Here is a 25,249-nt window from a genome sequence, read left to right as displayed (position 1 = left end):
GATATCCCATGGACAGAGGAGCCTGGTGGGCTGCAGTCCATGGGCTCTCAAAAGAGTGGGACACAAATTAAGCAATTAAACAATAACACAACAACCAACTTCTAATAAACTGAGAAGCTGGATCAAAATCTGTTTTTCCAAAAAAGATAGGCCATATTTGGGACAGAGAGGAGGGTTTTAAGAGTTAATGCAACTCAAAATAAGATGTTGGTTTGCCCAGTTTCCATTGCCTCATTCATCAAGAGAGTTTGTGTTGTGACTCTTGGAAGTCAGTTTTATTGCATGATGTAATGGGGAAAATAATGAAGATTACAAATTTTCTTTATGCTTATGTTGTTTTAAACTACTGCCAGTTTATGGATATTTAAGAAGTTGAAGCAAAGAAAGCAGATTTAGTTTCTTTTAATTCATCCAAGAGGTTAGGTCCTGGAAATTTTTGAAGTAATATGTTGAAGTGTTTTTAGAATTAAAAAGTCTTAAATCCCACTTGGTAGACCTCCAAAGGCCTTCAAAGGCTGCACACTTTCCCCTAATGTTATATAACAGAACTCTCTCTGTCCACTTTAAAAGTGGACAGTTTTGTATTCAGATCCAAACTTGAAATGTGGATTGAGAAGATGGTACCTGAGACTGTTGTGCTTTCAATGCTGAATTTCTCTGAGCTCAAAGGAATAACAGATTTGAAATTTTGGTGATTGTTGTCATGATCTCTGTGACTTTATATGTGTGATTATAGAGCCCTTGCCCTAGGCTCATTTAGGTGGCTCATTCTCAAAGGAAACAGCTTGTGCTAAAAGAAAACTACATCTATGAATACATGATTTAGTGAGCATTTAGAGTGAACTGAGAAAAGAAATCAACTGTGAAAGGAAAAAACCCATATGAATGGGTAATTGTTTGTATCAGCTCTGCTCCCCTGTTCCAGCCTCCTAGAGTAGGGACCTGCATTGAGACCAATTCTTTTGGGCTTGTGTGACTCTGAATTAAGTGGAAAGAGCTGAGGGAGAAAGATCTAAAGCACACAGCCAGGACTGAAGAAGAGTAGTATGTTTTAAAAAAGAGGCACACAATCAGTTACTTTGTGTGAGAACAGTTGATGAGAGAAGTGTTTAAGATAGTTTATTTATCTGCTTCCCAGTTTCAAGGCTATGAGAATTTTTAGGATTTTGAAATTGGGTTTCAGGTATTCCTGTGTGTTTTGAATATAGAGTCGGACATGACTGAAGTGACTTAGCAGCAGCAGCAGCAGTGCTCTAAGACTGGACCATATGGGTCACAGATTTATTAAAAAACATCAACATACTAATCTTGAGCTATATAAATTTCTGGACAAGTTCTGAGTAGTGTTTGTCACTGCCTAGCTATTTTATTAAATTGTAGAGAGAAAAGTATTCAACAGTAAAATAACCTCAATCAGATAGTTGAGAGATTAGAATGAAAACACCTTCATATCTCCTAGAATAGACTAGGGTGTGAATTTAAGTATCCTCTTTAAATTGACCGGTGAGTAGCTTCAGTTAGAACAGTATACTTTATACAAACACACACACACACAGTTTTATTGTACTGGTTTGGGAATTGCATTTTTTTTTTTTTTTTACTGCTAAAAATTAGCATTTTGAATTGCAAATAGGCTACACTCACCATCAGTAATGCAAACTTAAAATATTCATAGAACTGGGCTGAGAACATGATCGCAGGCCTAGCAGGCAGTGAAATATCTGGTCAACATATAACTTAAACAATAAGTTCTTGAGTAATTTGCATTGTGCTTTGTCTAAACAGTGAAAGCTAGCTTTCAGTTACAAGAAAAAAAGTAGAAATATCTTGTATTTTTCTGGCCTGTATAATGTATTAAAGTGCTTTCAAAAAACGAATACCATGACGCCAATAAGAAACGTTAGAAAGATGTTTCTTTTTTTTTTTTTCCCAGAAAGTTAATATACATTTTTCACATGTGTGTTTGCTCAAAGATTAAACTTTGCATGTGGAAGTCCTTGACTAGACGTGTCTGGGAAATAGAAAGCTTGGACTCTCAAGGTTTTATTCAGCTCATATCCCTGGAGACCCTCTTTTGTGCAGGAGACCCTCTTTTGTGTCCCGTTGGGACACAAAGGTCAGCAGGCGGCAGTCCCTGCTCTCAGGGAGCTACCCGCCGCTCAGGGAGGGGCCCAACTAGGACTTTGAAACAAACTGAAATGTCACCAGGAGGCCGCACAGCGGACGTGGCCCTAATTATCAAACCAATGAAGAGGTTCTGTCCATTAAAGCAACGTCTGCCTTTCGTCTGATCTGTGTAAACGCCCCCTACTCGCACCCCCCACCACTGCCCCCCAAGCCCGGGGAATAGAGAGCTGGGCCTCTACAGAGCAGGGTCTAAAACTCGCCCTCCCTGCCACGGGGTGTCAGGGCGCCGAGCGACAAGGACACGAGAGGGAGAAGCAGAGGCCCCAGCAGCAGAGGGGAAGTGGCCCACGCGACCCCCGAAGGGGCTACAGCAGGTGGGTCGGGCTGGCGCTAGACCCTCAGTGCCATTCTTTCCGGAAGGCAGAAGCCGATGGCGTTGCTGCCCTTGTCTTCGGACTGGAGGGTCTGCCGCGCGCGTGATACGACTGAGGGTGCTTCGCCGCCCGCGCCCTGAGGCAGGGACCCCGGGGGCGTGGCCTAGGCGAGGCCCCGCCTCAGACCCCTCCCCCTAGGAGCGCGAGCCAGTCCTGAGCGGCGCCATCCCTTTCCCGGGTCATCGCCCCGCCCCTCTTCCGGCCCGCGAGCCCCCTGCGCGTCGCTTCTGGGCCGCGTTCGCTAGCTCTCGCGCGCTAGCCAGCCCGCCCTCTCCGCGCGCGCTTGGCAGCCCGACGACGCGGGAGCCTCACAAGCCTGACGAGGCTTGCAGCGCTCATTACCACCGAGCGCCGGTCCGCTAAGGCGGTACGTTCGGTTCCCGGCCCGGGGACTGTCGGGGTCGCCGAATCTGTGGCCGCAGAGCGGAGGCGGCGGCGGTGAGGGGACTGGGCCAGGAGGAGGCGGACATGGCGGGGCTGAGGGCAGCGGGAGGAGGGTGGTCCGGGCGTCCTGGAGGCCACGTCGAAGGCTCGCGGGCGGGCAGTGCGTGGGGGGACCGCGAGGAGTGCGGGGTCGAACAGGCTTGCATCGGCTCCGGCCCGGCGCGAAGGAAGGGCTGGGGACTGAAAGGGGCGGTCCTCGAGGGTTTCCGCGAGACCCTCAGGGGCATCGCGACGGCGGAGACGCCGCCTAGAGGCTCCTGCCACGTTTCCACAGCGCGTTACCTTCCGCTCGGGGTGGGCTACAGCCTTCCTCGCGCGGCCGTGGGTTTTCTGGAGCCGGAGACCCGGCTTGCTGTCTCGGGGATGGAGGGAGGTCGCGCCTGAGGGCAGTCGAGTTCTCGAACCCGGGCCTCCGAAGGCTGGAACCTGCTCGGGGGCGGCGGACCCTGCGCGACGGTTCGCGGGCGAGGAAGGGAACGAGGCTCTGGGCCCTGCCCCCTTAACTCGGGAAAAACCGCGATTGCAGAAGTTGGACGCGCTCGCGGGCGGTTCTTCCAGGAGTGGGTGGATTCGTGGGGTGCCCCCTCACCGAGCGCTCCTCAAGAGCCCCGTGCCAGTGCCGGGCCGCGGGCTGCCGGGGCTTGATGAGCCCACCTCCCAGCGCCGCGGGAATCCTGCCTCGGGGTCCGGAGCCCGCTTTGTGGCGCCGCGGGGCTCGTCCGGGGCTCCTCACCCACCCCCGCGGCTGGGATTCCCTCAACCTTGGGAAAGTCTGTCCGGAAAAATACTTGTTTCCAGAAACGGGCGCGACTCGCCTCTCGTTACAAGGGAGGGAAAAGTACAAAGTTATAAACTCCTGGCAGGCAGGGCTGGGTTATCCTTGGGGTTCTCGGCCCGCCGCCGGGAGCTGAGGAGACTGTGGAACAAAGTAGAACTTGAGGAGCAGCCGCGGTGACTACGTCCCCGGATGACGTCACCGTGCGAGATTTAAAATGGGAGCTTTTCGCTCCGAGTGTGGGTGGAGGGTTTGCGGCCCCTTACTCGAGATAACTTCCCTTGCGTACCTCGGGTCTTCTGGGCCCTGCTGGGTTTTGCTTCCTGATTATAACTCTCCCCTCTGGGGGGTACCCTTTGGATCCTCCTGGAATACTGACTTGTGAGGGTGGGTTAAATTGTCAGCAATTCAGGCACTATTCCTTCAAAAGTGAAAAAAATAATAATAATTCCATATGACTCATCTTGTGTTACAACCCAAAGCCACCACTAAGTGGTTCTTTCCTTCCTTTCTTCCTTTTATTTTCTGATGTGAAACAGAGGGCCGAGTGGGCGGGGGTGGGGGGGAGGGGGGCGGGAAAGGAAAACAAAACCCCACACTCAGATATGTAGAGCAGAGTTGGCAAATTGAATGAAGAAAATGAGTTAGTTGGGGATAGAGTGTATTTCTTTAGCGTGATTCCTTATTTTCTTTGGTGGGGTGGAGGCTGATGTAGTTCCATCAGCAAGTTTCATCCCAAAGCATATATTAAATTGCAGTGGGTTTTCTTTTCTGTCATAACTTGGTGGAGTATAAATATAGCTTTATACGTGGAAATGGCTGACGTTCTTTTTCAACAGGAGGCTGCACAGCAGTTGCAGAGGGCTGGGGTTATGTGCTGCTGGCCATAGAAGAAACTCATTCTAGGGTTCCAGGAGGGAGTCTTCCCATCTAGGATCAGGGTAGCTATGGCTGCCGGCATACTTCTCAAATACCATACAGAATTTATTTCACACTAACATCCCTTGTTTGAATTTGCACAAGGAGGAAGGAATCATGAAGACAGACTTTAAGAGGAAGTTTGGGAAAAGAAAAAGGAAGCTAACAGAATCAGCTTTAGTTTTTAAATCTGAAAGAACTATAGGTAGGTTAGTCAGTTTTTACACCAAACATAGCAGGGGCTGTATGTCTTTAATAATTGGTTCTGAAAAGGTGTTGCTTAGTAAATGCAGCATCTGATAACTCCAAGTTACAGCAGCCAAATGAATGAGCTCATTGGGTAAAGACAGAATATACATTGAAATAATCCCAGTACAAGATATCCAGTACAAGGTTTTTGCTTTTATGGATTAATCAATGATAAATCAGATCTGACATTTATAAAGAATCCTTCTTGAGGCAGTTCCAAAATGCAGCTGAATCTCTAATTATTCCTTTTAGTTTGATTTTCCATGAATGACCCTGAATTTCCACTTTCTTAAATATGCTTTGATAGAGCTGGGTTTTGGGTAAATATGTCTCTGGTTCTGAAAGAATGCTTATAGAAGCTCAATGGTGGATCTTTTTCTTCGTGTATGACAGGTTTGTTGAAATACAGTTCACACACTGTATAATCTACACATTTAAAATGTACAGTTCATTTGTATTAGTATATTCACTAAGTTGTACAGCCCATCACCACAGTCAATTTTGGGACATTTTCATCATTTCTAAAGGAAGTCTTACACTCACTGACAGCACTCCTTCTCCCCCATTCTCCTACCCCTAGGCCACTAACCTATTTCCTGTTTATATAGATTTACTTATTCTGGACATTTCATATAATTAGTGTGATACAGTATTTGGTCTTTTGGCATCTTTCCCTCAGCATAATGTATTCAAGGTTCATACATGTTGTAGCACCTATCAGTTTGTCATTTCTGTTGCTGAATAATATTCCACATTTTAATTTATGCATATATCAGTTGCTCCACATTTAGTTTGTTTCTGCTTTTTGGTTATTATGAAGAATGTTGCTGTGGACATTTGTGTACAAGTTTTTGTGTGAACATATGGCTTCATTTTTCTTGGGTATAGAGCTAGGAGTAGAATTGCTGGGTCATCTGGTAGCCATATATATATATGACCTTTTTAGGAACTGCTAAACTGTTTTCTCTATTGGCTCTACAATACTGGATTTTAAAATGGAATTCTTTTTATGTTTAAAGTACAAGTTATTTCTTAGAATTTTAAACTTGAATTATTGTACTTAAATATTTATGCATGTAGTAAAAGCTATATAGTGGTATCATTGTAGTGCTTCTCTTTGCGTGATATCTCTGATTTTTATTTTAGCTGACAGGAACAACTTGGTGTGCTCTCTTTAGTGAACTCCATACAAAGGTGATAAAATTCTTAAGCAATATTTAATAATAAGGTCTTTATGGCATAAATTAGTGACTGTTCCTGCTCCAGATATCAGCCAATGAAACACGAGATAAAATTGGGAGGAGGAAAGGGGACTGTAAAGGAGGTATATTTCACAGAGCTTTATCTTCAAATTTTGATGTTTCAGTTTTTTGAGAAAAACTATTTTATCTTTGCAGGAGAAAATGAAGAACGAAATTGCTGCTGTAGTCTTCTTTTTCACAAGACTAGTTCGAAAACATGATAAATTGAAAAAAGAAGCAGTCGAGAGATTTGCTGAGAAATTGACCCTGATACTTCAAGAAAAATATAAAAATCACTGGTATCCAGAAAAACCATCAAAAGGACAAGCCTACAGGTAGGCTTGGACATTAGAATTGAACTGGACATTTGAATTGAACTGAGTGAAGAGGATGATCATCAGCTCCTCAAATAAGTGCCAGGCCAGAGGAGTGATGGTGTCCTGTCCATGTCTTTCACAGTTTAGCTGCATCATACCCAGCTCAGGGGTGGCTCATTTATTTTTTCCTTGTTCACTTTAAAATACAAGCATTTGTTGTTGGGACTCCTACTGCAAGGACTTGAGAGGCCAATCTGTAGACTCCTGGGAATTAGTCTTGTGGTCATAGTGTGACTCCTGAGTGTTTTTCTTTGTGTGTCACAGGTAGTTGAGGATTTTCACAATTGTAGAAGACCCCTAAAACTATCACTTAGAAAAGGGCATGGAAAGAGTTGAGAGAAATGAGTTCCTTGTATCTAAAAGTAAATTACATGCGACATATTAAAAGTTTTCTGGCAAATGAGAAATAAGATTATTAGACACCTGATATGTTCTTGATACTGGAGAAGGAAACGGCAACCCACTCCAGTACTCTTGCCTGGAGAATCCCATGGACGGAGAAGCCTGGTAGGCTACAGTCCATGGGGTCGGAAAGAGTCGGATACAACTGAGCGACTTCACTCACTCATGTTCTTGACACAGGAATGATTTCATTTGTACTGTGCATAATTCGTTGTAGTAGAAGCCAGTGTAACCATTTTATAGATGAAGCTAACTTACCTATGATTCGCAAATGGTAAATACTAGCTCTGGAATTTGAATTCAGGTCTAACTCACTCTAAATTCTTAGGAGCTTTCTGTAACACCACAGTCTGACCACTGCCTTGTCTCTGAGAGTGAAGGCAATTCTCACTCCCAGCTGTCTTTTGTACTCCAGTTTATAAATTCCATATACAGTTTAAAGAAGAGCAGACTCCTGTAAAACATGTCCTGGCATGTTCTGTCTTTAGTATTTATGTGAGTATTTGGGAACCTAAGTTGAGAATGTTGTACTAAACTCAGCTGTCAAACTGTGTCCCATTTGTGGATGTGACCAAAAAAATAAAAGTGGAACAGTTGTGACTGTCATGAATACAAATTCTTTTATTTTTGCATATTGCTGCCCCTAAAGATTCCTCCACAAACAGCACTTGACAGTAAAAAGAATTTTCTTTCAGTCACTGAGCTCTTGTCAAGTGTATGACTATTCACAGTGTGCAAAGGACGTGAAAATATGACTTGTTTAGTTCTCATTTGTGAAAAGCAAGGTAAGCATGTGATCTGTTGAAAAGAATCAAGTAATTGATATATTTCTCTCATTGTTATCCAAAGAGGTTTCCTAGTATACTGGAAGATGTGGTGAGTGAAAGTAGAAATGTGGATGTAATTCAAGTTACTGTTTTTTATCCTCTCACTTGATTCTCTTAATTTTTTCCTGTACATCTTCATTTCTGATAAAGTGAACAGCTTTTGTGAATTAGAGCTCTTGAGGCTTTTTACACTGATGTAATTGACATTGGACTAAGGCTTTTGGTAGTGCCAAGCCACTGTACTGTTACTGAAAAAGGAGACACTGTCAAGTAAATGCTTAAAGATCAGACAGTGTACAATTTCATTTCCATTAATCTCAAAAACTTGAGGAAAAAAGTTAGCCAAACAGGATTAAATTGGCATGTAATCAGAACTATCATTATTGAGTCATTTTGAAGCCATCTTTGAAGTAGAAAACTATTAGAGTTAATAGTGGGTTGTTTCTTTTATAAAAATGAGTAGACTATAGAATTAACCAAAGTTATTAGACTCTTCATAGAGTAGGTTGGAGGTGTTCTTTTTCTTCTAAAGTTTTTATAAATTAGTATGTTTCTCTGCAACATATACAAATAAGGGCAATTTGGCAACATTACGGAGATCTGTAAAAATATTCATAGTCTTTGAAAACTGAGTCTCCTAAAATCTATTCTAGAAGCATAATCAGAAATGCAAACAAATATGTATGAATATGGATATTTCTTGCATTTTATAATTGCAAAAAATTGGAAAGCACTACACTGTCAAGTAAATGATAGACTATTTTTATGCAACTTTTAAAATCTTGTTTTTGAAGAGTGGCTAATGGGTGAGTAGTCACAGTATCTAGAGTGAAAAAAAATAGCATAGAAATATGTATGGTATGCAAATTTTGTTGAAGCAGAGTCTCTAAGCCTTTATATTTACATATATATTTTTTAAGCTTAGAGCCTACATCTTCACTGTATGTTAAAAAACACATACATATATACATGTAAGATCTATCTCCTTACCCTTAACTGATTTTGATCCTGAGCACATGGGACTTTTGAATCAACCTACATAACACTAGAATCTGTAACATAAGACCATCTCATAGAAAGGAACAAAGATTTTCTTACATGTTTTAAACTAGTTTTTAATTTATACTCTGAATTTTCTAAATTGTTAATGGTGATGTTACGATAAATATAGGCCTAATTGCGTTGTTTAATAAGATGAACTTTGGCATCTGGTCTGGATCTGAACTCTGCATTCACCACTTTCTTGCCAGGTAATGTTGGGCAAGTTACTCAAACTCTCTCTGCCTCCTTTCTTTCTTGCAATGGAGAAAATAGTATGTAACTCACAGGATCAATGTGAAAATTTAAAGAGTTAATATAGACATACTTTGTTTTATTGTACTTTGCTTTATTTCATATCACAGATGTTGTGGTTTTTATAAATTGAAGGTTTGTGCAAGCATGCATTGAGCAAGTCTATCAGCGCCACATTTGCAATTGCATTTGCTCACTTTGTGTCTCTGTCACATTTTGGTAATTCTTTACAGTATTTCATACTTTTTCGTTATTATATTTGTTTTGGTGATCTGTAATAAGGGATCTTTGATGTTACTATTACAGAGACTTGATGAAGGCTCGGGTGATGGTTAGCATTTTTTAGCATAAAGCTATGTATATTGTGTTTTAGATGTAATGCTGTTGTACACTTAATAGACTACAGTGTAGTGTAAATATAATTTTTATATACACTGAGAAATCAAAAATTTGTGACTGGCTTTATTGTGATACTTGCTTTATTGCTCTGGTCTTTAACCAACCCACAATGTCCGAGGTATGGCCATACATACAAAGTATTTAGAAAACTCTCCATTGCATGGTAAACCTTCAAAAAGGGTTATTATTATTACTTACAAATATATATTAGCTATTATCTAATGAGAACTTTTTCGCTGTTTTAAATGAAAATGGAAATTGACTAAATATAAACACATTACTCTCTTGATGTTAAGTATTATAGTTAGTATAGTTAGTATTATCAATATTTGTCAATTAACTTATATTTTCTATATTTTAAAGCTTTGGGTCTGAAAAAGAAGTAAAATGATTTAATCTAAAGTCACCCTGTAAATCGCAGGCTTCTCTGGTGGCTCGGATGGTAAAGAATCTGCCTGCAATGCAGGAGACCCAGGTTCAGTCCCTGGGATGGGAAGACCCCCTGGAGAAGGGAATGGCTACCCACTCCAGTATTTTTGCCTGAAGAATCTCTTGAACAGAGGAACCTGGGGGCTACAGTCCATGGGGATCACAAAGAGTTGGACATGACTGAGAGACTTAACACTTTTACTTTCACACTTTCACCCTATAAATCAGGATTAGTACAAAAACCTGAATTCTTTTGGTTCATTTCTTAGCTGTAGGCAGTAAATACTTTCATTGTAACTAAAAATTTCTCTATGCAAGCAGGATACTTACTTTAACAGGTATTTTTGCATTCATACTGAGAGCCATCTTTGAGCATTCTGTTAGGTAGCCGTGGTTGGTACTTCTTAGGTTAAAAGAAGAAATGGGACAGATGAGAATTCCCTGGTAGTCCAGTGGTTAGGACTCTGTGCTTTTACTGCTGTGGGCCCAGGTTTGATCCCTGGTCAGGGAACTAAGATCCTATAAACTCTGTGCTAGAAGTCTTTATTGGTTTAGAATTTTTTCACCTTTTCACTAACTAAATAAGAAAACTCTCAAGTAACACAACTTAAATAAGCCAGTAACACTTTTGGATTATATTTTACTCTTAATACATGATATAAATGGTTCTGTGTCCTTGACTAATTTGGTATTTAGAGAACAGTTACAGGTAAGGCAAAGGATACCCTTCTTAAGCAAAGTAACGACAGAGCAAAACTTGTGACAAAAATTTCTGAATATTGTTTAAAACATTAGTTGAGGTCTTTTTGTTAGCTGGAGATTTTGTTATATAGGAATTTGGCTAATTTTTTGCATTCAAAGTTCTAAGTAATTTCATGCACTTACATACTCCTTGCTTATTGAAGTACATGTGAGGTTGAGTAGTTACTATCTGAAATGAGGTAGAGCCAGTCCTACTGATTTCCCTGTGCTCATGCAAATACCCTCTTTCTACCAGGCTGGGTAGCGTTGATGCTGCTGCCGCCTCTTTGCCTTTAGTTCAGATTTGTTATCTATTTAGGATAGGTATTCCTGAGTTCTTTACCAGGGTTTTATTTTTTTAAGTTCATGTTGGCAAATACTAGTAGATACAACTAGGTTTCTGATTTAAATTTTATTTAAAGCTGTTAACATTACTCCACTTTATTGTAGATGCATTCGTGTCAATAAGTTTCAGAGAGTTGATCCTGATGTCCTGAAAGCCTGTGAGAACAGCTGCATCTTGTACAGTGACCTGGGCTTGCCAAAGGAACTCACTCTATGGGTGGACCCATGTGAGGTGTGCTGTAGGTGAGTTTGGCAACTGAACTGATTACCATGCTGGGACTGATTTTTATGAAATTCTCTCAGGTACTGCCTATACACTTATCTTAATGGCCAGGAGCTGGTTGTTTGGCTTTCTCAGATGTGAATTTTGTAAACTATTCTTGGAGGTGATAGTAAAAGACTGGTTACACTCCTGTTTTACAACTAAAGAAACTTAAGAAATAGAGCAGAGTTTTTTTTTTGAAGAGATTTACCAAGTTTATTGTAGATTTAGATACCTTGATTCTCTGTAGGTCAATTATTACCATCTCCCATTGATGGTGCCCTTGTCTTACCCGTCTTCAAACTAAGAAAGTTGTTAATCCCAAATAATACTGGATAATTACTTTCGGTTGGTCTCTGTTGCTGTTTGTTTTTACTGTTGCCTCTCTCCCCGCTTTTTGGCTTTTAAGTGGCTGAGTGAAATTTTCATGGTTTTATTTTCATAATGGAAATTATTTCTTGTCTCCTAATGAGCAGAATTGTAAAAGGTAGGTGTGTTAGGTATAAAATTGAACTTCATTTACTCTAAAAGCATTCATTGTGGACCGGCCATTCTTAGTTGTGGAAAAGAAAGTGACATTATTCTTTCAGGTAGTTTAAAGTGTAATAAGGGAGAAGAAAGAATAAGCAGATAACAACAGAGTGAGATTTATGCTATAATAGAAATATGTACAAGATGCACTGGTTGGTGGCACAAAGGAGAAAGTTACTGCCTTACGGAAGACTGTAGTCACCCCTTGGTATATCAGTGAAGGATTAGTTCCAGGACACTCCTCACCACGCACACACATGCACATGCACAGCCAGAACTAAGATCCTCGGATGCCCAAGTCCCTTATATAAAATAGTGCAGTATTTGCATATAACCTATGTATAACCTCCCATTTACTTTAAATCATCTCTAGATTACTTATAATACCTAATATAATGTAAATACTATGTAAATAGTTGCCCTAAATTGAAAAAGTTCAAGTTTTTCTTTTACGAACTTTCTGATTTTTTCCCCCCAAATATTTTTGGTCTGTGGTTGGCTGAATGCACGGATGCAGAACCCATGGATACAGAGGACTGATTTTATTGAGTAGGTGGTACTTGAGCTGAGTGGGGAAGGAGTTGTAGTTGACTAGATGACAAAGTGGGTGTTTCCAGGCAGGAGGAACAGAATGAACAGATGCATGGAACTCCCTGCGAGTGATTTCCTACAGCTGTTTCTTTAGGGTTTTCTCTTTGGTTTAGAGGTACAGTTCACCCATTGATTGTAGTAGAGGTGCTTTTGATGTAACCCTAATATGTTCTAAAGGTGGTCATAGGCTGTGACTTGATCTTCATCAATGAAAGTGGTGATGAAAACATGCTGGATAAATACATGGTTGTTCTGCAACAATTTTCTGGACCACCCTGGAGCTGCTTGATATAAACTGGTGTCTTATGTAAGCTTATTGCTTTGGGAAACTGAGGGCACGTAGATTCTCCAGTACTTTTTTCTCATAAAAAGGAATAGCAGCAATTTTTGTTCTTAGAAGGTCAGACAATTTTTAGAGTCTGGGACTAAGGAAGGACTTACCTCAGGCCAGGGTCAGACTTTGTTTTGTAGACTTGGTCCACTGAATCCCTGCAGAAGACTTTTCAGTATACAAGAAATAGCTATCACAAAGTTGACTATTGAAATACTTACTTTTCAAGGCCTACACGTTGATCCTGATTTATTCTTACTTCATGCACAGTTCTTTAAGTTAGTTGTGTAGTTTTTTAAGCCCATAAAGACTTACATGGCATTTGAAGGGGTATTGTTCAAAATACAGTTGACTTTCCATATCTGAGGATTCCATATCCATGCATTCAACCAACTTTAGTTCAAAAATATTTGAGGGGAAAAAATTAAAGATAAGTTCTAAAAAGCAAAACTTGAATTTGCCATGATGTGCAACTATTTACATAATATTCAAAGTATTTGCATAATATTTACATTGTATTAGATATGATAAGCAGAGAAGGAAATGGCACCCCACTCCAGTACTCTTGCCTGGAAAATCCCATGGATGGAGGAGCCTGGTGGGCTGCAGTCCGTGGGGTCACTAAGAGTCGGACACGACTGAGCGACTTCACTTTCACTTTTCGCTTTCATGCATTGGAGAAGGAAATGGCAACCCACTCCAGTATTCTTGCCTGGAGAATCCCAGGGATGGGGGAGCCCGGTGGGCTGCCATCTCTGGGGTCGCACAGAGTCGGACACGACTGAAGCGACTTAGCAGCAGCAGTAGATATGATAAGTAATCTAGAGATAATTTAAAGTGTATGGGAGCGTGTGGGCAGGTTGTATGCAAATACCTTGCCATTTTATTTAAGGTACAATACTTGGGCAGCCATAGATTTTGGCATTGGGAGAGGAAGGGGAGGGGATGGTCCTGCAACCAGTCCCCCAGGATACTGTTGTCATAAATCTACAAAAAAAGTAATAGTCTAACATAGAAGTGGGAACAAAAAAGCAAGAGTTGAACCAAATATATTATCACACTGTCAAATAAGAAATATTTAATACAACAGTCTTAAATCATTAGGGGAAAGTTTCTGTATCCAAGGATGTTTAAGAAGTTGGCGAATTACATGAACATTTTGGACATATTGATTTGAAATGCCTAAACCATATCTTGACACCTGAAGATGAGAGCTTTAGTTACATGGACATTCTGTTTTACTTAAGTGAATACTTCATTATTTGATAATACCAGATAATGAAAAATTACTGAGCTTTCTCATCTTGCTAGTATAAGAAAATCCTTGCATTGCCTTCTGTATGATCAAAATTTTGCCTCAAATTGACTGTGATGTGAGTTTCTTCACAGTTAATAGAAATTATCTTCAGAATGTTCATTAAGTGATGATAGAAATCCCAGGGGAAACAAAGTGTTAGTAATTGGGTAGAGATGATTGCTATAAATTAATAAAGGAAATTGAGATATTTATTAGTGCTTTTGAATCCAAACTGAGAATATTCTGAAAACTAAAACTGATATAGCAGTTACATAGTTGAATAAATAATCTGAGTCATTAAAAATAATAAATCATTGTATACTAAAGGCTATGGTTTTAAAAAATATTTGAAATCTATTCAGAACATTTTTCATAGAATTATTCTATCAGGATAGATATCGGAAGAATGCAAAAGCGTTGTATAGTTAGAAAGGTTATCACTTCATGAAATACTTCAGATTATACTAAATAGAAAACAGATCTTTCCTATAAGGAGAAATCCTGCAAATAGCTGGCATGTTATTACCTACTCAGTAGTCTACACTTCTTTTTTGTTTGTAATTTCTGTAATCCTTTCTTTTCCTGGAAGATAAAGAGCATTAGATACTATTGATATTTTTCAAGTTAACTCAGTTGGTCTTAATGTTTCAGCAGTGTGTTTAAATTTTAAATTGTAAAGTTTAAAACTTGTCCCTTACTAATTCTGAGGAATTAATTGCATGTTCTAATATTACAGTAATATAGTAAGCTGCTTCACTTACCCTGAAGAGAGCCCTCATGCCAAAATACTACCAAGGGAAAAAGGCGAAACCTAATTGAGCTCAAGTGTCAAAGAAATCTGAGTTAATAAAGCTGATCCTTCAGTCATTTAGATGTCTGCCCTTGGTTTAGGTTTCTGTTTCTACTGAGGTAGGGTTTTTTCTCAGATTTCTTGCCTTTCTGTTTTGCCTGAGTTGAAATTGTAGTTTATGAATTCTGTGTTGTACAGAACTCACCCAGTTGTTCAGGCATTTTTCTAAGAAGAATACACCAGTTGAAGAACAACCACTATCCAACTACTTCAGCTTCCTCATCCTGCAGATAAGAAACTAAGGCCTGGAGAGACTGAATAACTTGAACCTGGATACAGCTAATATATGGCAGAGCAGAACCAAAAACATGTCTTGTGCTCTGTCCACCATCCTATAGCGGTTTACTGAAAAAGAATAGAAAAAGGGATTATATACTGTATTTAGATTGTATTTATGGCCCCATTCAGCCCATGAGAATAGAAGATAGCACAACTGAAAGGAATAGAACTCACCTATGAGACTACTTGATTGCCATTTAAACTTTCATAGACTTTGTTGTAATTAGGCCTTTTACTTAATTGTAAATATCCTGATTCAGAAATAATTTGAGATGAGTTATCTTGAAATGAAATTCATTGACATCATAGTTAACCTTATTTTTCTATTGAAGACATTCTTATATTTTGTAAGCTTGGAATCATTTGTTTAACTTTAATTACATGCTGTGTAAGACTGCTTAACAGTTCATTTCCTTTGTCCTAACACTTCCTAGAAATTGTTTCATAGTGTTTATGATGTCTAATTTATTTGAATAGATTTGTGGGTTTCTTCTCTGTCCTCTCAATGAAAACTCCTAGTTTTACTATGTGTTATGCTATTTTCCCCTGATCACAGAATTTTTTTTTCTAGTAACCAAAAGCCAAAGTTAGAGATCCTGACAGTTTTTCTTAGATCAAGGCTTTAAAAATGTTTTGGAAGAATAAAAAACACTGCTTAATTTAAAAGAAATGAACATTTATCATAAGAATCTCTGTGAAATCAGCAGTGTAATTCAAGAAAAATCCTTTTATTTTCCTCAACAGTAGCTATATTTTCTTTTTCTCTTTAACCTCAACAGTTGCCTCAGTTTTCATTTTTGTCAGTGTAGATACAGGAAACTCAGGCCCCTTTTTTAATTTAATTGCAGTAAAAGTAAATCCCATAAGAAATATCTAGTTGATATTTGACTTGAATTACTATGATCTACAATATAGAGGTCAATTAAAAATTCATTAGAAAGTTTTACTGTATTAATGTAAATGGCCAATACATTAATGTATGGCCAATTTCAGTGGTGCATACAAAAATGTAATCCATCAATTTTTCTTGGGGCAGTAGAAAAGAAAATCGGAAAAAAAGAATGAATGAGGTCACTTTTTTGGTACATTAATAGACTGGAAAACTGTGGCCTGCCTTTTGGCATGGAGCTGGGTTAACATGCTATATATGTAGAATCAAGTTCTGGGAGGGTTCCTTCTTGGCCCAGGACTGGTGGCATGTCCAGACCTGTTCAGTTGTTTTTATGGACATTGTTGCTTTGTTGATATAACTTCAGGGTTTCTAAGTTTTTGGATTTTTTTATTCTTAGGTATGGAGAGAAAAATAATGCATTCATTGTTGCCAGCTTTGAAAATGAGGATGAGAACAAGGATGAGATTTCCAAGAAAGTTACCAGGGCCCTTGATAAGGTTACCTCTGATTATCATTCAGGATCCTCTTCTTCAGATGAAGAAACATGTAAGGAAGTGGAAGTGAAACCAAATTCTGTGGCTGCGACCCCCAGCCCTGTGTACCAGGTAACCATGAAGTGGCTCTATACTTGAAGGTCCTGAGCAGGGCTTGCAAGGTCATCCTGGGCAGTCCTCATATTGCCCAGGGTTTCTGACTTGAGAATAGATCACAGTTCTTGCCTTTCCACATTAAGGGGAAGTAGAATAGGCATCCTGAGTCATGTTATCAAAGGTCTGCTTTACTTTTCAATAAGTAGGATAAATATATTTCAAAAAGAATAGGAAGAATCATGGAAATAAAACATTCCTGATGTTTTAAAATCCTTAGTGCTTTCAGAAACAGCCACTTTTTTTTCCTGTAGCCTTTAACACTTCCAATTTGTAACTTCAGGTTTAACTTTCATGTTCCTCCCTCCCTGTGGTTAAAGAGAAACCTCAATAAATTTTTCTTTAGTTAATTTTTCATTCAAGCCCAAACAATATCTTTCTTTGCCTTAACATGTAAAGAATCATATAGCAAGCGTGAGAGCTTCCCTGCTGGTTCAGTTGGTAAAGAATCTGCCTGCAATTCAGGAGACCCGGATTCGATCTCTGGGTTGGGAATATCCCCTGGAAAATGGAATGGCAACCCACTCCAGTATTCTTGCCTAGAGAATTATATGGACAGAGGAGCCTGGCAGGCTGTGGTCTGTGTGGTCACAAAGAGTGGGACACAGCTGAGCAACTAACACATAGCAGTCATGCATGTACTTTGTTCACTTATTTATTACTTATACCCCACATACAGTTAATGTATTATAGTTTGAAAAATTCTTAACAACAGTACTTTTCAACAGGAAATATTTTCAAGTAAAAAAGAAAAATCTTTTGAGTTGAGCCTTCTTCTGTACATGTACTTTTTCTGATTTTGAGTCTATTTTTAAATATACCTATTTTTATTAAGTTGGCCTTAATTAGATATAATTAAACATAACAGGTTTCTGGTAGGGTTTGATTTGGCCTAAAATGAGAATTTAGTCTTTAACGAGTAAGAAATCAAGAGTATCACGAGTATTAGAGACTGAACCTTTAAAAAAAATTAACTCGAAACAGTATGTGCGTCCATGCTGAGTCACTTCAGTTGTGTCCAACTCTGCAACCTTATGAACAGTAGCCCACCAGGCTCCTCTGACCATGGGATTCTCCAGGCAAGAATATTGGAGGGGTTGCCATGCCCTTTTTCAGGGACTCTTCCCAACCTAGGGATTGTACCTACATCTCTTAACGTCTCCTACACTGGCAGACAGATTCTTAACCCAGGGATTGTACCTACATCTCTTGACGTCTCCTACACTGGCAGACAGATTCTTTAGCACTAGCATCACCTGGAAAGCCAGAGTACAACAGTGACACGTCCTCCTCTTCCCCAACCACCAGTCTTGCGCCCTTGCATGAAGGTGTTTATTACCAGTTATTTTTGTATCCTTTCCAAGCAAGTCCCTATATAGATAAGTAAACATAATATTTGTGTTTCAGGAATCATTTTAAGACCACTGACATAAATATTTTGGACTTCTTTTCCCTCTATGTGATGCATTATGTACTACAAATTACCATTGTTTTTTTTACTTTTATTATTTATTTAACTTTACCATACTGTATTGGTTTTGCCATATATTGACATGAATCTGCCATGGGTGTACATGAGTTCCCAATCCTGAACCCCTCTCCCACCTCCCTCCCCATATCATCCCTCTGGGTCATCCCAGTGCACCAGCCCCAAGCATCCTATATCCTGTATTGAACCTAGACTGGCGATTCGTTTCTTACAGGATAGTATACATGTTTCAATGCCATTCTCCCAAATCATCCCACCCTCTCCCTCTCCCACAGAATCCAAAAGTCTGTTCTATACATCTGTGTGTCTTGCTGTCTCGCATACAGGGTTATCATTACCATCTTTCTAAATTCCATATATATGTGTTAGTATACTGTATTGGTGTTTTTCTTTCTGGCTGGCTTCACTCTGTATAATTGGCTCCAGTTTCATCCACCTCATTAGAACTGATTCAAATGTATTCTTTTTAATGGCTGAGGAATACTCCATTGTGTATATGTACCACAGCTTTCTTATCCATTCATCTGCTGATGGCCATCTAGGTTGCTTCCATGTCCTGGCTACAAATTACCATTGTTAAATTACCTGCAATTCATTGAGATGTGTGGTAATTTTATCTCAGAATTTTATTTGTTGTTACTCAGTAAAGCAAGAATATGAATCCCAAACTGAACTTATTGCTACTAATTTTTACAAGTAAACTGACCGTTAATTTTTAGATTTTCTTTTAAAATTAAATTGTACTTGTTTTCCCCCTTGTTGAAAGACTACTGGGATAAAATTCTAACAGAAAAGCATAGAAATGGAAGTGTCTTTTATGTGCTTTTAAAATATAACAGTTCTTTTTGACATTACATTCACTTATAAAACATTTTATAATTAAGAAGCATAGTTCAGCTCTTAACAGTCATTGTGTAGAAAGTTGGAGCAGGTGGTCCACTTTAAGATCTTTTTTACCTATTTTTTTCATCTTGAATCTGGTTACCAAGAAGAACCTTAGAAAAAAGAGGTTATCAAAGTATACACAAAATAATTTCTAGCTTGGGGGTTTTTGTTCTCTGATAGGGGTCTGTGTTTTCTGAAAGGAACCTCCAAAGATAATTCTCCACTAAGAATGAAGATTATATGATTTCTCCCCAAATTGGTCTACAGATTCACCTTGCTATCAAAATCCCAAAAGGCTTTTTTCTAGATAAAATTCAAAGAAAGGAGAATCAAGTCAGAGATCTCACATTAATATCAAGTCATTATGTTTATCAAGACAGTGTGTTAATGGTTTGTTGTTTAGTCGCCAAGTCGTGTCTGACTCTTTTGTGACCCCATGGACTGTAGTCCACCAGGCTCCACTGTCCATGGGATTTCCCAGGCAAGAACAGTGGAGTGGGTTATGATTTCCTTCTCCAGGGCATCTTCCCTACCCAGGAATCAACCTGCCTTTCCTACACTGGCAGGCAAATTCTTTACCACTGAAACACTAGGGAATCCCTGTGGTAATGGTTTAAAGATACACAAATGTATTATTGGAACAGATAGTAGACTCCTTATGTACAAAATTTTTTTTAATAAGTGCCAGAGGCACTCAGTGGGGAAAAATCTATAAGAACTAGTACTGAAACGATTGGATAATCCATTTATTTTTTAAAAAGTGACCCTAACTGCTACCTTATACCATACATTAAAAAAAAAACTAATTTTAAATGGGTCACAGGCCTAAACATAAATGCTAAATCTCTGACACTTGGAAGAAAACATAGGGAGATACCTTTATTATTTAGGATAGGCAAAGATTTCTTCCAAAAATGTTAATAAATTTGACCTCATCAAAATTAAAACTTTTTGCCCATCAAAAGAAGCCGTAGATAAAATGAACGGGCAGAAGTATAGGCTGGAACAAAATATTCTCAATACATATATTTGTCAAAGGACTTGTTTTCAAAATATACTTTAAAAATCAGTCCTATAAATCAACAATAAAAGACAAATGATCCAAATAACAACAGTGGGTATAAGATGTGAAAAAACACTTGTACAAAAGAAGTTATATAAATGGCCAGTAAGCAAATGAAAAAGGTGCTCAATCTTATTTGTTATCAAATTTAAGCCACAGTGAAATACTACTTTCAGAATGGCTAATATTAAAACATCTGACAGTACCAAGTGCTGACAAGGATGTGAAAAAGCTGGATTCATAAACTGTTGATTGAAGTGTAAAAAATGGTACAACCACTTTGAAAACTGCTTGGCACTTAAATATGTATCTGCCCTATAACCCAACAGTTCCATTCCTAAGTATTTAACAAGAGAAATGAACCATATCTACAAAGCCTCTTACTAGAATGTTTATAACAGCTTTTTTTATATAACAGTAAAAAAAAAACAAATATCCATTAACAAGTGAATGAGGGAAGATAGTCATATATTCATTCATACAGTAGGATAATAGCAGTAAAACATTTCATAATAGACACAGTACGGAAGGAGCTAAAAAACATTCTGTTGAGCAAAAGAATTTTGCCAGGGAATTCTTTGGTGGTCCAGTGGTTAAGGACTCTTGTTTTCACTGCCAAGGGCACAAGTTTGATTCCTGGTCGGGAAACTAAGATCCCACAAGTCATGTGTTACAGCCCCCCAAAAAGAATATTTCTAGACACAAAAGAATATATACCTTCCATTTATATGATGTTCACAACTCAGTCTGTGATAGAAATTTGAACAGTGGTTGCTTGTGGGAATCATTATTCCAGAATTGTGTCTACTTTCTGAGTTTTAAAAGCTTACCAGGACCCCAATGTAGAAAGAAATGAAAACATTCCACTTCGCTATCGGTTTGTAGTATAGGTCAATTATTAGTTGGAACTCTTAATAAATTTTTTCATTTCCCCATTATTGTAGGTAATCAAGAATTAACTGTGCATGCTAAGGTTATTCACTGCAGCATTGTTTTGTTTGTTTTTGTGCATCGTTTTTTTTAAAAGACTGAAAGCAGCCGAAATGTCCTATCAACAAGATACCACTTAATTTAGTTATGGCAGTCTTTGCATTACTGTCTAGCTGTAGATGTATGAAAAAAGTCATTATATATTGATATGAATGTCTCTGATATGTATTTATTGAGTGTAGAAGCAGTATGCAGAATTGTGGATATTTAATGTGTATATAGATGTACACACAAGTATATTCATAGAATATCTCTAAAGATAATCAAAAAATTGATTAGTGTCTGCTGCCTCTGAGAGGGTAGCTGGTAATCAGATAGAGAGACTTTTTTTTCCCACTATATACAACTTTGTGCCTTTTGAATTTTCTATCCTAAATGTAGTGCTGATACACAGAATATAAATTTTTTAATCCCTATGCTAAGAGCAGATTAGAAATCAGAGAACTCTGAAACTCATAGTCACAGGGCACAGTATTCTGAGCATAGAGGTCCAAAACTGCTGAAAACATTTTGCATAATGTGAGCTTGATGTCCCACTTGACTTACAGGATAATCTAAGACTGTTGTTCCAAAATGCTAAACTGGCTACATTAGAATCACCTGCAGAGTGTCATCAAAATACCTGGCCTCTCTTCCTAAAATTTTGTTAATATTGTTCAGTAGAACAGGACTGGGACATGACATTTTTGTGTTTAAAAGCTTCATAGGTGACTCTTTAGCCAGCTTTGAACACCAGCGGTCTTAAACATGATATGTCCTTATAGGCCTTTACTCAATTCTGTGTTTTCATCTTTTCTGCTTGATATAGCCAGAGAATACCTGGTTTTCGAGGGGTGTGTTTGAGTTTATTAATTTTTGTTCATTTGAAAAACACTGATCACTTACTATATTTGAAGTTTTTAACATATTTAGACTTGACTGTAAGGAATGTCCCCTAGGGCTACTCTTTGGGTTGTAGGTGAGTGAGTTTGTTTTTTATTAATTTACCATTTTCTTTTCCCTACAGATTTCGGAATTGATATTCCCACCTCTTCCAATGTGGCACCCATTGCCCAGAAAAAAGCCAATAATGTATCGAGGGAATGGCAATCAGAGTCACTACCCTCCTCCCATTCCATTTGGTTATCCAAATCAGGGACGGAAGAATAAACCATATCGCCCAATTCCAGTAACATGGGTACCTCCTCCTGGAATGCATTGTGACCGCAATCACTGGATTAATCCTCACATGTTAGCACCTCACTAGCTGCTTTTGTCTGTTGGTGTCATGTTGAGAGAAGGTAGAATAAGCCTGACTACACATTAAAAGTTCATACTTAAAGTAGTAAAGTTAGATGGGCTAAACCATCAAACTTATTTTTATAGAGAAGTTATTAAGAATAATCTTTTCTTAAAAATATATATGCACTTTAGATATATTGATATAGTTTGAGAAACTTTATAAAAGTTAGTCAAGTGCCTGAGTTTTTAATATTAAACTTGAGTATTTATATATTGTGCATCAGCTCTGTTGCTTATGAGGATACTGTAGGAGTGGATGATCTGTTCTAGCACCTTTGAGCATTTATGGAAAGTATGTAAGTTATTTATACACATGGAAATCTATTTTATGTTGTTTAGAAGAATTGCATAAAATCATGTAGTTGCAAATAAAAAGTAGTTTGAGGCATGCCAATGTGTGCTTCTGTTCTGTGTATAAACAGAAGAGTGAAAGGGATATCTCACTGCAGTGTGTTTAAATATTTAGCAAAGAAAAAGCAATGTAGCAATTTCCATTTTTCTTTTAAAAATTAATTTTTTATTAACCATAACTTTCCAAAGGCTATAGTAGCAAGTGATTCATATAAAAAGTCTAAAATTTGTTAGTAGTAGCTAATTGAAAATATAAATATAGTGAAACATCTTTCAGTCATCAGAGTCACTATATATAGAATTTTCTTAGCCTAGAATTTGGCCTGTACAAATGTTGATAAGACATCTGGCTTATATGCCTAGTGCCATTGCATAAAGCAGAAATGTTCTTGTAGATGCTCTAAACTCTGCCTTGTGCTTTTTTTCAACATGTTTAAGTCTTTATTAGTGGTCTAAAATAAAGTCAAATAGTACAGTACTTCAGATTCTTCAGTGGTCCTTCGAATTTATACCGCTGTAGTGTCATCAGTCTCGTAAGTGTACTTGAACTACAAAAACAAAAAGATAAAAAAAATTTGGATAAAAAAAAAATTGGATTTTTTCCCCAAAGGTATATTTTAAAAAACTAAGATCATTACACTTTCTCATTATCCACATCTTTAAATTTCTAGTCCTAAATTATTTAATCAGAAAAATCACCACTTGCTAATAAACACTGGATGTCCTTGGCTGTTCCAGATATTCCTGTTGCCTGGTGATAAATTCTATTGAGTATCGACTACCAGAAAAGTGCACAAATCATAAAGATACATAGCTCTCAGGGTATGTGGAATTCAAAATGTCTGCAATCTCAACAGAAAATTTAAACCTCAGAGACTTCTGGTTTCAATGTTACTGTGCTCTTCAATAGTGCTAGTTAACTGTGGAGATGTGTCCAACTTTGGCGACACCAGGGACTGTAGCCCGCCAGGCTTCTCAGTCCATGGAATACTCCAGACAAGAATACTGGAATGGGTTGACATCTTCTCCAGGGTATCTTCCCAATCCAGGGGTTGAACCCAGGTCTCCTGCACTGCAGGCAGATTCTTTACCGACTGAAATGAAGTGAAAGTCGCTCAGTTGTGACTGACTCTTGCAACCCCATGGACTAAACAGTCCCTGGAATTCTCTAGGCCAGGATACTGGAGTGGGTAGCCTTTTCCCTTCTCCAGGGGATCTTCTAACCCAGGCAGATTCTTTACCAGCTGAGCCACAAGGGAAGCCCAGGAATACTGGCGTGGATAGCCTATCCCTTCTCCAACAGATCTTCCCAACCCAGGAATCGAACCAGGCAGGGTCTCCTGCATTGCAGGCGGATTGTTTACCAACTGAGCTATCAGGGAAGCCCCTTACTGACTGAGCTAAGGCATTATTCTTAGTTTAGACTGGATTTCAGTGAAAAAGAAAAATCACTTTATCAAAATTACTGGCCACAAGAGGGCATCAGATGTTCTTTTTCCAACTTCCAAACTAAAGGTTGTAATTGTAAATAATCTCCCTCCTCCAAGGAAAAGTATTTGTGGTTATAGTTTAAAAGAGGGAGCTTTTACTTGATAAACTTCCGTTTTGTTGTTATGAAATATACTCATTTTATGGTCTCACAATTTGAAAATGTGGAACATTTTCTTATATCATTGTTTTTTTCCTAAAACATGATCTTTAATATTTTCATGGTATTCATATTTATGTACCTTAATTGATTTAACCAGTCTTTATCAGTAGCTATTAAGCTACCGATCTCGTTAGGAAATTTTTCTTAGCCACATTTTAAAATATGTATCTCCTTTGTTGGAGGTGGTTGGGGAGAGGGAGGTATTCCTTTGAAGTCCAAAAATAAATGAGCAAATTGGTTTCAGAGCTGCCAGCTTAATTTACATACAGAAAGTCTACAGATGATAAATTTGTTAAGAATCAAGTTCAGTTCAGTCGCTCAGTCATGTCCGACTCTTTGCGACCTCATGAACTGCAGCACGCCAGGCCTCCCTGTCCATCATCTCCCAGAGTTCACTCAGACTCACTCACGTCCATCGAGTCAGAGTTAGTAAGCTGTAAAATTTCAACAGAAAAATAGGACTGTTTCACTAAATTCAATGAAAAATTATTTTTGAATCTTATTGATCATTCATCAAACACATATAAAGACATGAAATAAAATTTACTGATTAAAAACAAAAGTATTTAAAATTTATAAACTTTGTCTAAAGTGACTGGAACATGACAAATGTAAACTTAAATTTTTTCACCTGAGTTAAAGTGAAATATGATTATTTCATGTTTCCTAATATTGCTAATAGAGACCATATTTAAAATCAGATATTGACAGCTGGTAAGATCAAATTATTTTGTAAATAATTCTGAAAAGACCACTTGTGGATGCTCAATAGTCACTGTGAAATCTGGACAGAAAAAACTAAAATGCAAGCTCTTTTACAGGGATTTGGCATGCAGATTTACTGTAAAATTACCCTCC

The 25,249-nt window shown here is 38.4% G+C and overlaps 2 protein-coding genes and 1 non-coding gene across 5 annotated transcripts in view; 2 read left to right on the top strand and 1 right to left on the bottom strand.

Annotated features, from left to right (window-relative positions):
- Positions 1 to 2,731: 2,731 nt before the first annotated feature.
- Positions 2,732 to 23,218, top strand: BTG3 (BTG anti-proliferation factor 3). Of its 2 annotated transcripts, none has more exons than XM_040227408.1 (5): positions 2,732 to 2,928; positions 6,345 to 6,523; positions 11,107 to 11,244; positions 16,432 to 16,639; positions 22,115 to 23,218. In XM_040227408.1, exons 2-5 carry the CDS (start codon positions 6,351 to 6,353, stop codon positions 22,352 to 22,354), a joined length of 759 nt encoding a protein of 252 aa, XP_040083342.1. In that variant the 5' UTR covers positions 2,732 to 2,928; positions 6,345 to 6,350; the 3' UTR covers positions 22,355 to 23,218. The 2 variants fall into 2 exon arrangements, with proteins under 2 accessions (XP_040083342.1, XP_040083351.1); XM_040227417.1 differs by having other exon boundaries at positions 2,732 to 2,999; positions 22,115 to 22,892.
- On the top strand, positions 10,354 to 10,426 carry TRNAK-UUU. Its single transcript has one exon. It is a non-coding gene; the product is annotated as a tRNA-Lys (tRNA).
- CXADR (CXADR Ig-like cell adhesion molecule) overlaps positions 23,159 to 25,249 on the bottom strand; it is a 65,459-nt gene continuing 63,368 nt past the window's right edge. For both annotated transcript variants that reach the window (XM_040227386.1, XM_040227396.1), the window contains one exon: positions 23,159 to 23,288. In XM_040227386.1, the coding sequence (XP_040083320.1) occupies positions 23,247 to 23,288 (42 nt within the window). In that variant the 3' untranslated portion in view covers positions 23,159 to 23,246. The remainder of the gene's footprint in view (positions 23,289 to 25,249) is intronic.

Source organism: Oryx dammah, unplaced genomic scaffold, assembly GCF_014754425.2.
Source record: "Oryx dammah isolate SB20612 unplaced genomic scaffold, SCBI_Odam_1.1 HiC_scaffold_2, whole genome shotgun sequence".
NCBI classification, from domain to species: domain Eukaryota; kingdom Metazoa; phylum Chordata; class Mammalia; order Artiodactyla; family Bovidae; genus Oryx; species Oryx dammah.
Note: the sequence above shows the minus strand (reverse complement) of the source record. Positions and strands in the feature narration are given on the sequence as shown.

Excerpts from the sequence above, each read along its gene's own strand:
- BTG3 (XM_040227408.1), top strand. The coding sequence starts at position 6,351 with ATGAAGAACGAAATTGCTGCTGTAGTCTTCTTTTTCACAAGACTAGTT. Across the intron at positions 11,245-16,431 it reads CCATGTGAGGTGTGCTGTAG|GTATGGAGAGAAAAATAATG; the intron begins GTGAGTTTGGCA and ends TTTTATTCTTAG. Across the intron at positions 16,640-22,114 it reads CCCCCAGCCCTGTGTACCAG|ATTTCGGAATTGATATTCCC; the intron begins GTAACCATGAAG and ends TTTTCCCTACAG.